The sequence below is a fragment of the Pleurodeles waltl genome, chromosome 6 (genome assembly GCF_031143425.1).
Source record: "Pleurodeles waltl isolate 20211129_DDA chromosome 6, aPleWal1.hap1.20221129, whole genome shotgun sequence".
Classification (NCBI taxonomy): Eukaryota; Metazoa; Chordata; class Amphibia; order Caudata; family Salamandridae; genus Pleurodeles; species Pleurodeles waltl.
Window position 1 is genome coordinate 420972175 of NC_090445.1, and position 15159 is coordinate 420987333.

The following is a 15159-nucleotide window of genomic DNA, read 5'->3' on the forward strand; positions in this document are numbered from 1 at the left end:
TCCAGCATGGTTGGCAATGGCTGCTTGTTTGAAGACGGGATCTCAAGGTGCCCTCTTGTGAGCTCCACACTTAAAGCTTTGAGAGAGACACTGTTTCTGCTGAGACCTGTGTTGATGTCTGAAGCATAATTTTGTCTTTTGAATTTGAAATGTCCGGAAGTCATACTGAGCTGAGTGATTTTATTTGGCTTTCTATGATTTTTGAATTTACGTGTCCTTTCTTTATTCATTTTTTTTATTCCCCCATGTCATTGGTTCTTTTGAAAATCGCGCTTAGCAACTCTTGGTTTTCCATGGACTCAGGCCTAATGTACATGATTTTCATGGCACTGCAGGTTACGAACGTGGATGATGAAGGGACTGAACTGGGTTCAGGAGTCATGGAGCTCACCCAGACAGAGCTTGTCCTCCACACTCGCAAAAGGGATGCCGTTAGATGGCCCTACCTCTGCTTGCGCCGCTACGGTTATGACTCCAACCTCTTCTCGTTCGAGAGTGGTCGTCGTTGCCAGACTGGGCAGGGTAAGTTGCAGGATGCTGCTGGTAAACAGGACTAAGGGGAACATCAGTGAAACTCTGAAGGTAGGTGTGCAGGCAGAATATGATAATCGGATGCTATGAGGCTGCAAGTACGTAGGATAACTGGATAGGATTTATGTGTTTTGAGGATAACACCCAAAGCCATGCTTTTGGTTGCACATACATTATGACAGTGGCATCCCAGTGAATGGACCTGGGGTGGAGTGTGGTGGTTTAGAGGTACAGTTTAGGGAGGGGCGTCAAGTTGCTGATAAGTAAAACTGTCAGTGTCTGAGTATTGTTTGCTATAAGAATTCTTCAGCACCTTTTGAAAGACGTGTACATGTACAGGGTTCTCCACAGTTGTTCATTGCCTTTTGTAACTAGGACGTAAGAGAATGTGGTTTAACTTACACACCAAAAACAAAACTGTTGTTCTGGTTGACAACCTTGCAAAAGACTGGCACTAACAAAATAGAAAGTTCCCAAAGAATAAAACATTCTGTTAAATGGTAAGAAAAAATCATCTGCACAACTCTGACGAGGGGAACTGTGGAATTGCTTCAGTTAATACTGCAAGAAAGCTTGGCTCTTTCCATCTGCTCTGACTCAAAGGACAGTCAACCTAAAAATACCAATATAGCTGCTCAATTGTCAAATCAAATTGGCTTCCTCACTATGCCTTATTCTGCTACTTGAGCACCACCTTCCCTAGTAGCGACACAATGCATCTTACACTGGTGCTGTGTATTCCCTATATAACCTCCTCATACCAGAAGAAGCATATGCCACAATCACCAGTGGGGCATGGTCCTTCAGCCCATACTGACTACTGCAAGCCAGGCATACTGTTATACTCTCTCTCCTTTTTCCCTGACGTGGAAGAGGAGATTAATGGTCCATTTCCAAAAAACTGTCAATAGTACTTCCCAAATATTACCATCCCATCGGTCTAGCAGATACCCCACGAGGACGAATAAATAAAAAAGTTGCTCTGTAAGTGAAAAAGTGAGCTGTAGAAGCTCACATTATCCGAAACGTAAAAAAGGTGTCCAAAAAGTGCCATTCAAAATGGACCTCTTACAAGTTCTAGCGCGTTAACTTCTTCCAAACTGTTCACCATTTCTAAGGCCTTCTACTTCCTGTCTTCTTGAAGCTAACAGCAGCCTTTGACACAATGCACAGATGTTGATTCTGAGGTAAACTCCAATTAATGAACTCTAGATTCCTCTGATTAACTGTTGCCGTTATAATCTTAACCAAATCTGGCATTTTGACAAATCCTGGCACACATCCTGTTGAATATATTCATTTAATCATTTACAGATTCACATGTTTGTGCTATTCTCTGCGTGAAAATGTGAATCCTTGATAGGAGTTGCCATACCAGTAGTAACAGGCAACAGAGCAATAACCGAATGCACTAATTTAAAATTGTATTATGCACAGCCCATCACTTCAATTGTATAACGAGGTACAAAAAAATAAATAAGTTGAAATGCTTTGTACTTCACTCCTGTCTTCAGTGGCTCACATTGTCTTCTGCATGTACAGTAAAATGGGAAGAAAACCTACATGATGATCTAAAGAATGAAAATGTGGGAGCTAAGATAAGGAGAATTCGATTGATTTTAATTCACCTGGGGGCTGTTCTTTCCTTTCAGATTCTCTCATCACTTGTAGTTGTAGTGCTCAGGGACCTATTCTCTGCCTCAGTCTCTGAGTGTTGGGCCAAGAGAAAATGTATCCACATTTTTCCCTCTTGAACTACTGACACCATCACTGAAGTTCCTGGTAAAGTAAAGAAGTCAATGATCAATCCCTGTCAAGCCACACAAGATTAAGAAGGTTTTTGCAGACAACACCCATTCATGTGTAGCGTATCTACTGCCTGCACCCAAATAACATTTGGCACGTCCTCTAGAATAAATGGCATCTTCAACTTGAATTGAACTCAATCCTCAGACGAGGAGATGGTGCACAGTGCACCATCATAACCACTCTCCTATGGAGCCCACATTAGCAAATGCATGAAGTTACTTATCTTAAGAGATACATGAGTGAAAGCCCCAGAGCTCAGCAAGGTCTCCTCACTGGATGTTTTACCATTGCTGGCAACTAAACCTGCAGTATTTTTGACAATCAGCCTGTGAGACCGCAGCAGTGCCATCAGCCACATCTTCAACTGCCACCCCAACTAATGACCCATACATTAGCTAAAACACCTCTGTCACTGTCCCTTTGAATTATGTCATCCTCGTTAATGAACACATGCTGATCAACCTGCAGCTCACCAGAGATGGGTAATTATCAGTCATCCACCTTGTTCTCAGGAGGGTCAAAGAGATGTGTTGTTAAATGAGTGGTAAGCTGTTAAGATTCAGCTGATCATAGACTAGGTCTAAATGATTACACCATTGATGATGAGACCAGCTTTCTTTTTATTTTAGCTTTATTTTAAGAATTTTCAGTTAACAATCCATAGGGCAGTAGTGGCATGATCAGGTGATGTACACACAAAAAGGTTTATAGATCTTCAGTTTTTTGCTTGTAAACGAAGTTCATGATTGAGAGTGTCTTAGAAGTTAGCAATATTTGGTATAAGATAGTTAAGACTAACAGAGACAGCAGCCACTTCAGATGGTATCAGCTCTGACCATAGTTTATTTGGCGCTACAGATCACTGACTGCCCTCCACCATTCCTTAATAGCTACATGTCCCTAAAAAAGGACAATAGGTTTCAACTTTGAGACTGCAAATCTGCTTCAGCCTAGGATCTGGGCAAACTCTTTTTGGCATAATGATATTAGGACAAAGGAGGTCTGGTGAGTCTGATCCGAAAGAAGCCTAAAGAATGTCGTCTGGTAGAAAATATACAGTTAGATCCTACAAAGTTGTTCTGCTTCCAAGGCCTCTCTAAAGGGTTGAGATATGACTTCCAAACTGTGCATAATGGTTGAGGGCCTTGGCTCAAAGAGGTAACAGGGGTGATGTGGCTCCAATTGTGGCAACTTGGGAATTTTGCCTTTGTTGTTCCAGAATCTGTATACTGAATGGGCCCACAATTAAGCACCAAGTACCTCAAGTAGTCCAAGAACCTCAAGGTAGCGAGGGTGTAAGATGCAAGGCTTACTCCGGGATGGGATGTGGGCTAGAAACTCTGGACTCTTTGTACAAAATAAATATGCTATCCTTCAGACATATCTCAGTGAGTCCACTTTCAACAATAAGTTTAGGATTTAAGTTTTGGGGACCCAAGTTCATGTTTTGTGTCCTTGTTCTCACACTGGAATCTTCATAAACAAGTCATATTCTCTAGTTACACCTAATGATGACTCTGTTAGGAGCGAACAGAGTTTTCTTGCAGCCTGCATGCTCTCCTTTGTGCATGTTTGGCCACCGAAAGTATTTTGAGCGGGGTTGGCATGTGAGTCAGTTAAAGACTGGGAGAACCACTGCCTGGTACATGGATTGGTGCGCAGGCAGGTGGAGGGCACTGCCCATGCTTGTGCTCCCAGAGCCTTCTAAGCTCCCCTTGAGTGCAAAGAACCTTCCACACAAAGAGACCAACATTCATGGCAGCAGAGATACTTGGGGAAACTGGAAAGATGGCGGGGAGCACAAAGGGCATTATGCCAGGAATACCGTGGAGGGGGGGAGGGTACTATATATTCTGCCAAAGCCCATTCACTAGGATCCCTAAACTCAAGAGTGGTGATGTTTAGGGAATCTCTGGATACTACTTTCACGACCACTTGCAGTACTGGAGAGCCAGGAGCTTTCTCCTTTGGTTTCTTTACTCTTCTACCCCTCTGGTACGCTTTTAGACTAGAAGGATGATCATAGTCAAGTCCCAGTCGGGCATCAACAAGGGCATTCTTGGAGTCCGCGACAAAGAGGGCTCACCTGAAGTTCTTGGCAGGATGGACCTTCCCCAGACTCGACATGGTGAGGAGTGATGTTTGCTGCTAGTCCCTTCTGCGCAACTCCACTTCTCCAGGGCACTATACTTTACTAGCTAGAGGTGTACTGTTGGGATACCTTCAGTACCCTTTCCCTGTCCAGAAAGTAGGATCCTTTCTTCAGAGATGTCCCAAACAGTAAGGTGCAAAGTTTAATGTTTTTTCTCAGTTTGGCCGCAAAGCTGGTTTTCAACGACATCAGCCTTGGTCCTCATTATGACTTTCTCCTCCACACTGCTGTGCAGGGTCTGACACTGGTAAGTAAAAATACCTGGAACACAACATCCTACTATGTTTTTTTCCTAACTGGCAGGCACAGGTTTCTTCGAGCCGGTCTCTTTTTTTTGGGTAAAGAGCAGACTTTAGGAGAGTGCGTGTCTTTCACGCACGCTGCTTAGTCATGACTCTTGACCTGTACCTTTGGCAGTATAGAGGATAAGACTGGGAGATGGCTGGGTATTTCTTTGTCAGGGGCAATAAAGTAATAGAACAAACTTCTTTCCAGATACAGACCGGCATCCCTCCTATTACACCCAGCAAAGGTCTTATAGAAACTAATCAATAGGTGCCACAGCTCCTACCTCTGTAACCAACAGCTCCTCGATGTCATGCAGTCCAGATTCAGGCTCAACCACAGTATAGAAACAGCACTATCCGCATGATCCTTGATGGAGGAGACACGGCAGCCCTCATTCTTCTAGACCTCTCTGCAGCATTTGATACATTTTCACAACCCATCCTCATGAGGCACCTGCGCCAGACTGGCATCCAAGGACCACTCTAGAGTGGATCTGATCCTTGGTAACTAACTGAACACAAGCAGTCAGCCTTTCTCAGAAGCCTGTAAACTCATCTGCAGAGCGCCTTTCGGTACATCACTCAGCTCCCACCGTCTTCAATGCATACATGATCCCCCTGGCCAGTGTCATCTGTGCACATGACATGCACATCCTCTTCTATGCTGACACACAACTCGTACTCTCCCTCTTGGACAACACACTCAACACAAGACACTAGTTCACCACCTGCATGACTGAAGTTGCTAACTGGATGAAAGCCAGCTGTCTCAAGTTCAACACCAAAAAGACAAAAGTAGTGATTTTCAGCAAGAACACCTCACCATTGGTCTTCAAATGGTGGCCGGTCGACTTTCGGACCCACACTCTCACCCAGATCCCATGCCAGGAACCGTGAAATAATCATCAACAGCAAACTAGCCACGACTGCACGAGTCAACTTTGTGACTGCATCCTGCTTCCAGACTCTGAAGATGCTGAGGAAGATATTAAAATGATTCCCAAGCAACATTATAAACTCACGCCCTAGTCACTATCGAGTTGTAGTACAGGAACACCCTCTATGCTAGCCTACCAAGCAACTCACCAGAAAACTACAAACCAGCCAGAAGAATTTCTTCACAGCACACCAGTTAGCTCCCCTGGCTGCCATTACACAAACATGGTTATTTCAAACTACTCATACATACGTTCCACTACACAATTTAGGCCCCACCTACCTGAATAGTCGCATATCTTTCCACCCAGACACCTCAGTGCCACAGAACTCAACTCTCACACATTCCACACATACAGAGATACAGATCAGATGGACTGGCCTTTCTTATATTGCTCCTAAAGGGTAGCACAGCCTCCCACTCCACATCCGAGCTACCCCTTCTGTTCTCAAATTCTTTAGGAAGCTGAAGACCTGGCTTTTCAGTTAACCAACATAATATAGAGCAGGGCTAGGCTCACACGTCTGCTCTGCACCAGGATACCCTCATGGGTGATAGTGCACGTTACAGATACACATAACCTAACCGGACCAGCAGTTAGGCATCTTTACCAAAGAAGCCAGCATGTTAAAAAGCTTGCTCCTTCTCAGCACATACTCGCTTTCAAAGGAGCACCACACATCGTGTATTCTTCCAACCTGGAAGGGTACCTTGCAACTTCACAGAAGTTGGCGCTTTCACAAGATCTTCATTTTTACAGAGACCTGCTGTGAGTGAACTTAAGGGGCAGGGGCGCATGGTCTACCAAGCCATACATGAGGGCCTCTCTGTCCCATATAAGATATATTTGTGTAGCATTTTACATCGAATATTGGTGTAAAGCATTCTGTATTTTCTTGGAGTTTTTGAACAGGAAACATTCGGCTAGAATAGTTCAAAGGCTCTGATGTATTTACCTGTTAAATCTTTAATTTATTTAAAAAATAGAATAAGTGTATTACCAGCCTAGTTGTACTTTGTTTGATGTCACGAGTGTTCCTGGAAAGTGTGCATTAGGTATGTTTTAAATTGGTATCCTGCTTGTTGGAAAAAACACCCTTTTAGTCAACTGTAAATACCCTACTATTTTACATAAAACGAAGTCCTAGGACCTAGAGGACCCTTTGGTTCTTTGTTTTATATTTTTCCCTTCTGAGCAGTGAATACATTTCTGTGACTTAATTGTTTTTATTGTTACGTATGTGAATCTACAGCATCTTCCTGATTGTCTGATCAGGGGAGCATTTTCTTCACTACTCACAAACACATTTGTCCACGACTTTTTCTTAGTTGTACCTGAGTGTCACATCAGAGAGCGGGGTCTCAATTACCTCATTGCTCCCAAAATATACAATACTTTTTTTTCGCCTTGTCACTATTTACCATTTGCACCTCTCAACCTGCACTTTTCAAAGTTAGAAAGGGTGCTTGAGTTATCAAAATGCATTGTATGGTCTCGAGAAAGATGATCTTCTCTCTGAGTAAACCTCCATGAAGTACCGGTATCCCTTTAAATGAAAGTCTATTAAAGAAATACTTTTGCAAATGTATCTGCAGGGTCACAAACACATAGCTACGGTCTCCATCCCTTATCTTTTCAACTCTGAACTCCCAAATGACAAGTATTTGCCTCAGCACCAGCTCCAACATTGCAATGTCGACATCACAAGAGGCTTCGGCTCTGGAAAATTCTGCACATGATTACGTATAAATGAACATCGTATAGATTGATACATTCTTACACCCTGTTAAAATATCCTCCAATAAGTAAACAAAACAAATGTCACTTTGAACTCTTTTTATAATAAATTGCTAGCAATTCCAAGCATTGCACCTGCATCATCTCTACTAAAAGGCATCCCTGGGCAAGCTTTTGACTTCGTAACCCTACTGGTGTTACATGGAGATGGAAGATTTTTATCAGACTGATCTCCATGCGAGATCATATTTTACAGAACGGTTATCTTTGCATTACATACGCACCCACAACTGTCTCCAAGAGACTGTAAAAAAATAAATATATATATATATATATTTATATATATATTTTTTTTTTACATGACAGTGGCATGCCTACTGGAGCAGAACAATGCACTTTGCTGTCTTACTTACTATGCAAAACTATTCAAGAAATATGGTTACAGCTTGCTCAGCGACTCTGGACAACTCAGATAGGAAGTTGCAATCAGAAAGAGAGGAAACACATTTTTGGCTACATTAGTTATATCTGTGAATATCACTGTATTCCTAATTGCCATGACAATCAGCTTTGACATGACATTGCATCATTCAGAGTCATGCTGCCAGAGGAACCTTGCCCGATAAAGGTCATGTCTCAAAGGAGGATACCAGACGTATTCATAGCTACTGCTGTTGCTATATCCACTGCACTTAGGATAATCTACCATTGCAGCCATCCTACATCTCAGAAGCAGGTTGCATAGTCCACTATTTTGTCAAATGCTGTAGGCCAGTATTCTGGCCATGCCATTTGTTGGGCAGGGGTCTTTTGGGAAAGGCGCCCGAAGAGGTACCACAAACCATCAAGGTAGACCTACAGACATCAAAGTATTAAACTGCCCTAAACGTTCACCACATGTGGATTTCTGAATTAATTTACTCATATGAAGTTTGTTCGGCTTTTGACTAACTCCAAACACCAGACTGGATTCTGATTTTTAACAGCAATTTCCCCACAAGTTAGTAGGTGGTGCCATCTGACTTCTCAAAAGTGATGGTGCAGAGGCCACCCATGCACGCTGATTCCAGACCTTTTTTCCATGCCCTTTGATCCAGAGCTCTGTTCCAACTTTGTCTGTACCCGCTCGAACCGTGTGCAAAGAAATTGTCTCCCTCCTCCTAAGGTGACAGGCACTTGCTGTTACTGCAGGAAGCAAATGTCAGTCACAAATCTGCATGATATTCTGTGGTGCCTTGGTTGCAGTCATGACTGAAAAGTTTACACAGTAAATGCTCCCTGATGCATCTGAAGGTGATAATGGAGCAGTGTACGAAGCAGTATGTTGTAGAATGCAAGAAGTTGTACTCGAAGCAACTATCCAAGTCTTGAGGCTGCGCCAGTGCCAAGTCCTTATCTTGTTCTAATTCATCAGACAAGTCAAATTTACTGTTGTCATCTGTACAAAAAATACAAGTGGGATTTGTCTCCACAAGATTCATCCGAAACTGAGCCCATTCTGAGGCCGGTCCTGGCACTAAACGGGTGTCACTTACCATCATTGAAAAAGCAGCAGTTAGACTCATTCAAAGAGGGCAGGCTGTGGATTTTCAAGGTGATGTCAGCTCTCTCTGCAGTCCATTTAGATCCTATGGGGGCATGGGGAGGGAGGTGAAGCCATTCCCTGGTGCCAGCTGACCCAGTTTGGGTCCATTTCTTGCGAGCACCGGCCCTTTGCTTCCACTCCAGCCCCGTTCATAGCGGTGCCGATTTCAGTCAATCTGGTCCTGATATCGGACAATGACAACTTGCCCCCTCTTTACATTACTGATGCTGAATTGTATTACCTGCACTTGTAGAATACTAGTGGTCTTCTGGATACTTCTCCTGAGTCTGAATTAGAATCTCTTCCAGAGCCATCCACGTGAGAAAGTGCCTTGGTGGTGGTGGTTGTCCACAGAGATGCAGAAGTACTTGATTACAACTCCCAACTATTGAGATAAAGCCAACTCATTGATTATATCATTATACTTTCTGCCTTCAGTGTTTGATCCTTTGCTATCATTTAATGTGGCCCTAAAAGGCACTGTGATGGCACTATGGATGTATAGCCATTCCTGGCCCTTCTAGTTAGTTGACCAATAGCTAGGCAACAAGGGTCAGTCCTGGGTGATCCGGCCTTTGTTACTCTGCATCCATCCCATGAGTGCAGAGGTCCAAGTGTTCACAGGGAGTCAAAGTGCATGGACACATTTGATAAGAGCATTTTCTTCTGTCAGTTTGGCTCCTTGCTCTTTTAACGCTGTCTGTCTCCAAGGCCAAAATAAACCTGAAATTGTGCACATAACCACAGACATCTTGTACGCTTTCCCAACTAGTAAAGGAAAGCCCTTGACCAGATAATTCAGGCTGGACCAAACTTTGAAAAAATAGTTTTGAGGGCCAGCTTTGACATGATGGACTGTGTGGAATGCTGTATAGGCACCAGTGATCAGCAACACGCTTGGATGCATGCCATTGGTTTTTCTGGTGACATACCAGCACCTCTAATGGACATGCCCTATGACTGAGGAAAAGGCCAAATTGGCTCTAGAGCATTTTTATTTATTTATTTTACATTTCAAATAGAATTGGCTCTAGAAGATTTTAAAGGCAGTGACTACACAGTCTGCTTCTCTCGTAGGGGATTTCTATTTATAGTCCTAAGCGCTGAATAGTCCCGCCCACGTGCAGGGACCCCGGAGCATTTCTTCACAATCTCTTTTCTTAGGTGTAATGTTTACCTTTCTTCAAGAAGGCCTGCAGAATCACTTGAGAGAAACGTTTTATGCAGCCTATAGGAGTAAGCTACAGTGGCCCAATTCTTCATCTTAAAGTCTAAAAAGGAGACAGGAGAATTATATGTGTATATAATGTTTTAATGTTTTGGTAAATCAGCATAAATGCCTTTTACAAACCCTTTTTTGTAGGAGTAGAGTGATTAATTGAAGCAGGACAGTGTAGCCCCTTAGGCTTGTCATTATATGAGTTAAAATAAGAGACTGCGCCTTTAAGGATCCAGAGACCACCAGGATCCCATCATGCACAGCAGGTGGCAGTTGCTTCAGTTTTTTTTTCTCCAGCTCCTGCTGACAAGGGCCCTGGAGCATTGAGCTCAGCCAGTTTTGTTTTTGTCCCTTCAAAAAATGTACTACTAAAACTTGTGACAACTATTTCATTTGACAGTTTTTGGCACTTTCTGTTTTTCTCTGTTCTTTTCTGACAGAAGATATGGGTTACTACTTACCCTGTAAGCATCTGTTCGTGGCATGCAGTGTTCTAAATTCACATGCTGTGCATACTCCTGCCATCTAGTTTTGGCTCCGGATGTGTGCAAGTTGTTTTTCTTCGAAGAAGTCCGTCGAGTCACACAGTAAAGTGATTCCTCCTCTCGGTTATAGTGTGCATGGACATCGACTCCATTGTTAGATTGTTTTCCCACAGTCAGGTGAGAATGTATCATGAGTGTGATAGTAAAGAGGTGCCTAGCATATGTGATTGAATAGGATACTCTAACGGCCACAGGTGTCCGGGTAGGAGGTCGGCTGCATATGAATCTACAACAGCTACAAACAGATGCTTAAAGGTTGAGTATCATCCGTTTGATGGCATATGTGGCTGTAGATTCACATGCTGTGCATAGACTGTAAAGAAGTACCCTCCAAAAAGCGATTGCTAACTTGTGGGTGTTGCAGTGGTTTGAAAAAGTGTACATAACATTGCCCGTCCTACATTAGCTTGTTGGTGTGCAAAGACATCCATCAGTGTTTGGTGAAAGTGTGTGGAGTGGGCCATGTAGCTGCTCTGCACATTTCAGCTATTGGTATATTGGCTAAGGAGGTCTTCGAAGCTCCTATTTTACTAGTAGAATGAGCTCTAGGATGTGCAGGCAAAGTTCTTTTAGCTTTTGTGTAACAAGTCTGAATGCATTTGAATATCCATCTTGATATGCCTGATTTTGATATAGGCTGCCGTTTGTTTGTGTGTGTCTGGGTGTGCGGCCAGGGTGGTGAGGGGGCATTTTTCAAAAAAGCAAAAAAGAGTTGTTTGGTTTTATAAAACTCTTTAGTTCAGTCAATATAATACATCAATTCCCTTTTAACATCTAATTTGCTCAGGGCCGTTTCTGCAACTGATTTAGGTTGTGGAAAGAAAACCAATAGTTCAACTGACTGATTCGGGTGGAAAGGTGAAACTAGTTTTGGAAGGAAATATAGATTCATATGAAGGACTACTCTGTCGTTGTGTAGTTTGATGAAAGGTTCTTCTAAAGTTAATGCCTGGAGCTCACTGACCCATCTAAGTTAAGTGATTGCCACTCGAAAGGCTCCTTTCCATGGTAAAAACTGCAAAGAGCAATTATGTAAAGGTTCATGTGGGCGACCCATGAGCCTAGTAAGTTTAGTGTTGAGATTCCAGGCTGGTGCAGGGGGCACCCTGGGTGGTATTAATCTTTGAAGGCCTTCAATAAATACTTTAATTACTGGTACTTTAATAAAGATAAATGTTGTCTATTTTGTAGGTAAGCAGCTATGCTGCTAGATGATTTGTATTGGAGTATACGTTAGACCATAAGTGTTCATATGCAGTAAATACCCAACAATGTTTTGCACCACTGCATTGAAAGGATCAATATTTTTACTATAGCAGTGGAAAACAAATATTTTCCATTTAGCTGCATAGCATGCTGTTGTTGTTGTAGGTTTATGTACTTCCTTGAGAATTAGCATACATTATTGCGGAAGGTTGAGGTAACCAAACTCGACGACTTCAGGAGCCAAATCGCAAGGATGAGTTCCTTTGGATTTAGGTGCTAGATCCGGGTTGAGGGGAAGCTTCTTGTGGGGCACTACAGAAAGGTTGAGTAGTGTGGTGAACTATGGTTGTCGAGCCCAAGTTGGAGCTACTAGAGTGAGGGTGAGGGACATCTGCTTGAGCTTCCGATCCCACCCCCAACAGAAGAAGAGGGAAAGGTGGAACAGCATAGGCAGCTATCCCTGACCAGTTCATCCATAAAGCATTGCCCTTGGATAGGGGTGTGGGAGCTTGGAGAACAAATCTGGGCTTTTTGATTTATTTGCAGTTTCGAACCGGTCTATATGTGGAAACCCCCACTTTCAAAGATACTGGAGGAGGATTAGTGGGTTGAGTTCCCATTCATGGGTTTGTTGGTGCCTCCTGCTGAGGAGGTCGGCAAGAGTATTGTCCATGACTGCAAGGTGTGTTGAGACTCATAGTTGTGGGTTGAGAATAGCTTCCAAATATGGTTGAACTTGTGAGGGTTGTAGATGTGACTACTGTGAGTGTGTTGATGGCATAATGTTAATGTAATGGCTTTGATAAGCCAGTCGTCGGGATATGGGAAGACATGAATAGTTTGCAACTTCTGTCAGGCACTTGGTGAAAACAGAAGGTGCTGTAGTTACTCCGAAGGGAAGCTCCTTGGACTGGTAATGTTTTCCTTGTATTGCGAACCTGAGAGATTTGCAGTGAGCTGGGTGAATGGGGTTATGAAAGTAAGTAAGCATCATTTAGGTCTCGTAACATTGAAAAGGAGACCCAGCACATCGAAGTGTCCTTTGATTTCCACAAAATTATCACATTTCTTCAGAAATCACATAATTCAATAGAGTTCTTATGAAAACTTTTTGTTCTTTATTTATCCACAATGACAATATCTAATCCATCATAGCCAACGCGTTTCGTCCAAACGGACTTCTTCAGGGCTATAAAAAATATACAACTCTATTGAATTATGTGATTTTTGAAGAAATTTGATAATTTTGTGGAAATCAATGGACACTTTGATGTGCTGGGTCTCCTTTTCAATGTTCTGAGCCCAGGGCTATTTGAGGTCTAGGGGGTTGGCCCTCACGACCCGTGCACCGAAAATTGCCATAAATTGCATATATATAATAAAGGAAGAAGGCGCGGTTTCAATTCACCTTGATCACCAATTTTTATTTTTTATTTCAAGAATCATTTAGGTCTAGTGCAGACATAAAATCTCTCTGTTGTAACAGAGGGGGCACCATCCTATAGGGAAGTGATCCAAATGGATGCATTGATTGAGAGGTCTAAGATCTAGAATAGGCCGAAGAGAGCCCTCTTTTTTTTTAGGAAGAAGTATGTCTATAGAGTAGACCAGAAGAAGAACAGACTCTATAGCTCCTTTGTGAAGGCAAGCTTGTACTTCCTGCTTTAACAGTTCTAGTTGTTGTATGGAAAGTTTGTCTTTTCTGGGTGGTGTGTTTGGAGGTGTTTTGATGAGTTCTAGGCAATAACCTTGTTGGATAATGTCAAACACCCACTGATCGTTTATGTTTTTCCAAGCTGGGAGAAATTGTTGTAGATGTCCCCTGACGGGTGATAAATCGTTTAGGGGGTTGGAATTGAAAGTGAGTCACTGTTTGGAGGTGGAGGCACCTTTCCCCTCATCCTTTCGAGTTGTTTCCTATATATGAACCTCTGTAGAAACCGCTTGAAGAGGAGGTTTGATATTGTTCTCTATAAGAGGAGGGAGAGGCATCTGTTGGAGTTGTTGTATGGCCATATCTGTATGACAGGTGCTGAAAGGAACCATGAGCATTTGGACTTCGAAGTGCTCCCATAGATCTGCCACCTTTGAGGTCTTGTTTCATTTTCTCTAGGGTTTGGTCCACGTGTGGACTAAACAGATGTTGTTGATCAAATTTTTTTTTTTAATACTGTCTGTTGCACTTATGCAATATACTTATGTAATACACTTATGCAATATACTTAGCCAGGCATGGCTGAGTAATAAAATGCTTGTATCCACGCCCCTGGCTGCTGTCTCCTGCATCTAGGGCACATTTAATATAATTATTGGAGATTAATTTACCCTCCTGAACAATTTGCTGCAGTTTTTTCTTATACTCTTCGGGGAGGTGTTCTTATAAATCCTCCATTTGATCCCAGTGGGCTCTGTCATATCTTGCATGTTATGTGCCAGTGGTTAGCTGATTGAGCTGCTACTCTTTTGCCCAGGTGTCAATTAGTCTGGACTCTGTCCGGAGGAGGGGCAAGAGGATGTTACTTGTGAACTCGCCCTTTTGCATGCATTAGATACTACTAATGAATCTGGCGGAAGTTGGCACTTAATATACTGAGGTTCTGAAGGTGCAGCGTTCCTTCTTTTATCTACAAGTGGAGTAACGATACATGCCATTACGGGATCTTTAAAGATCTCCTCGGCATGTCTGGTCATCCCTTTCAACATAGGCAAATACTAGCATGTTCTAGTAGTGGAATTTAGTGTCTCAAATAGAAAGTCCTCTTCTATTAGATCTTTATCCAATGGACCTGGTGGTAAGCAGCTGTCCTGGCTAATAGTTCCTGAAATGATGTTGCATCATCTGGTGGCGAAGGCTTAGGTCTGGCTCGTTGGCCTCAGAGGGGCCAAAGTCCTAGGTGTCCCATGGATCTACAGCTGTTTGATGTGTAGTGTCATCCTCCCCTTGATCCCCTGTAAAAGAGTGTGGGGAGTCTTGTGGTGTAGCCTCACCTATATCACTAAATGTGTGAAGTAGGTAGTGGTGGTGAGAGAAGTAGAGGTGGTGGAGGCGAAGCAGGCAAAGGTGGGTGAATATGAGTAGTAGTAATATCCTTTTTCTTTTTTGGAGGAGCTATGGACTCTTCGAAAGATAGTTGGCGCTTAGATGGAGTA

At 42.9% G+C, this 15159-nt stretch overlaps 1 protein-coding gene across 3 annotated transcripts in view; it reads left to right on the forward strand.

Moving 5' to 3' along the window:
* The window catches only part of FRS3 (fibroblast growth factor receptor substrate 3), a 97688-nt gene that overhangs the window by 58214 nt on the left and 24315 nt on the right, over nt 1–15159 (forward strand). For all 3 annotated transcript variants that reach the window (XM_069238410.1, XM_069238408.1, XM_069238409.1), the window contains one exon: nt 336–522. In XM_069238410.1, the coding sequence (XP_069094511.1) occupies nt 336–522 (187 nt within the window). The remainder of the gene's footprint in view (nt 1–335; nt 523–15159) is intronic.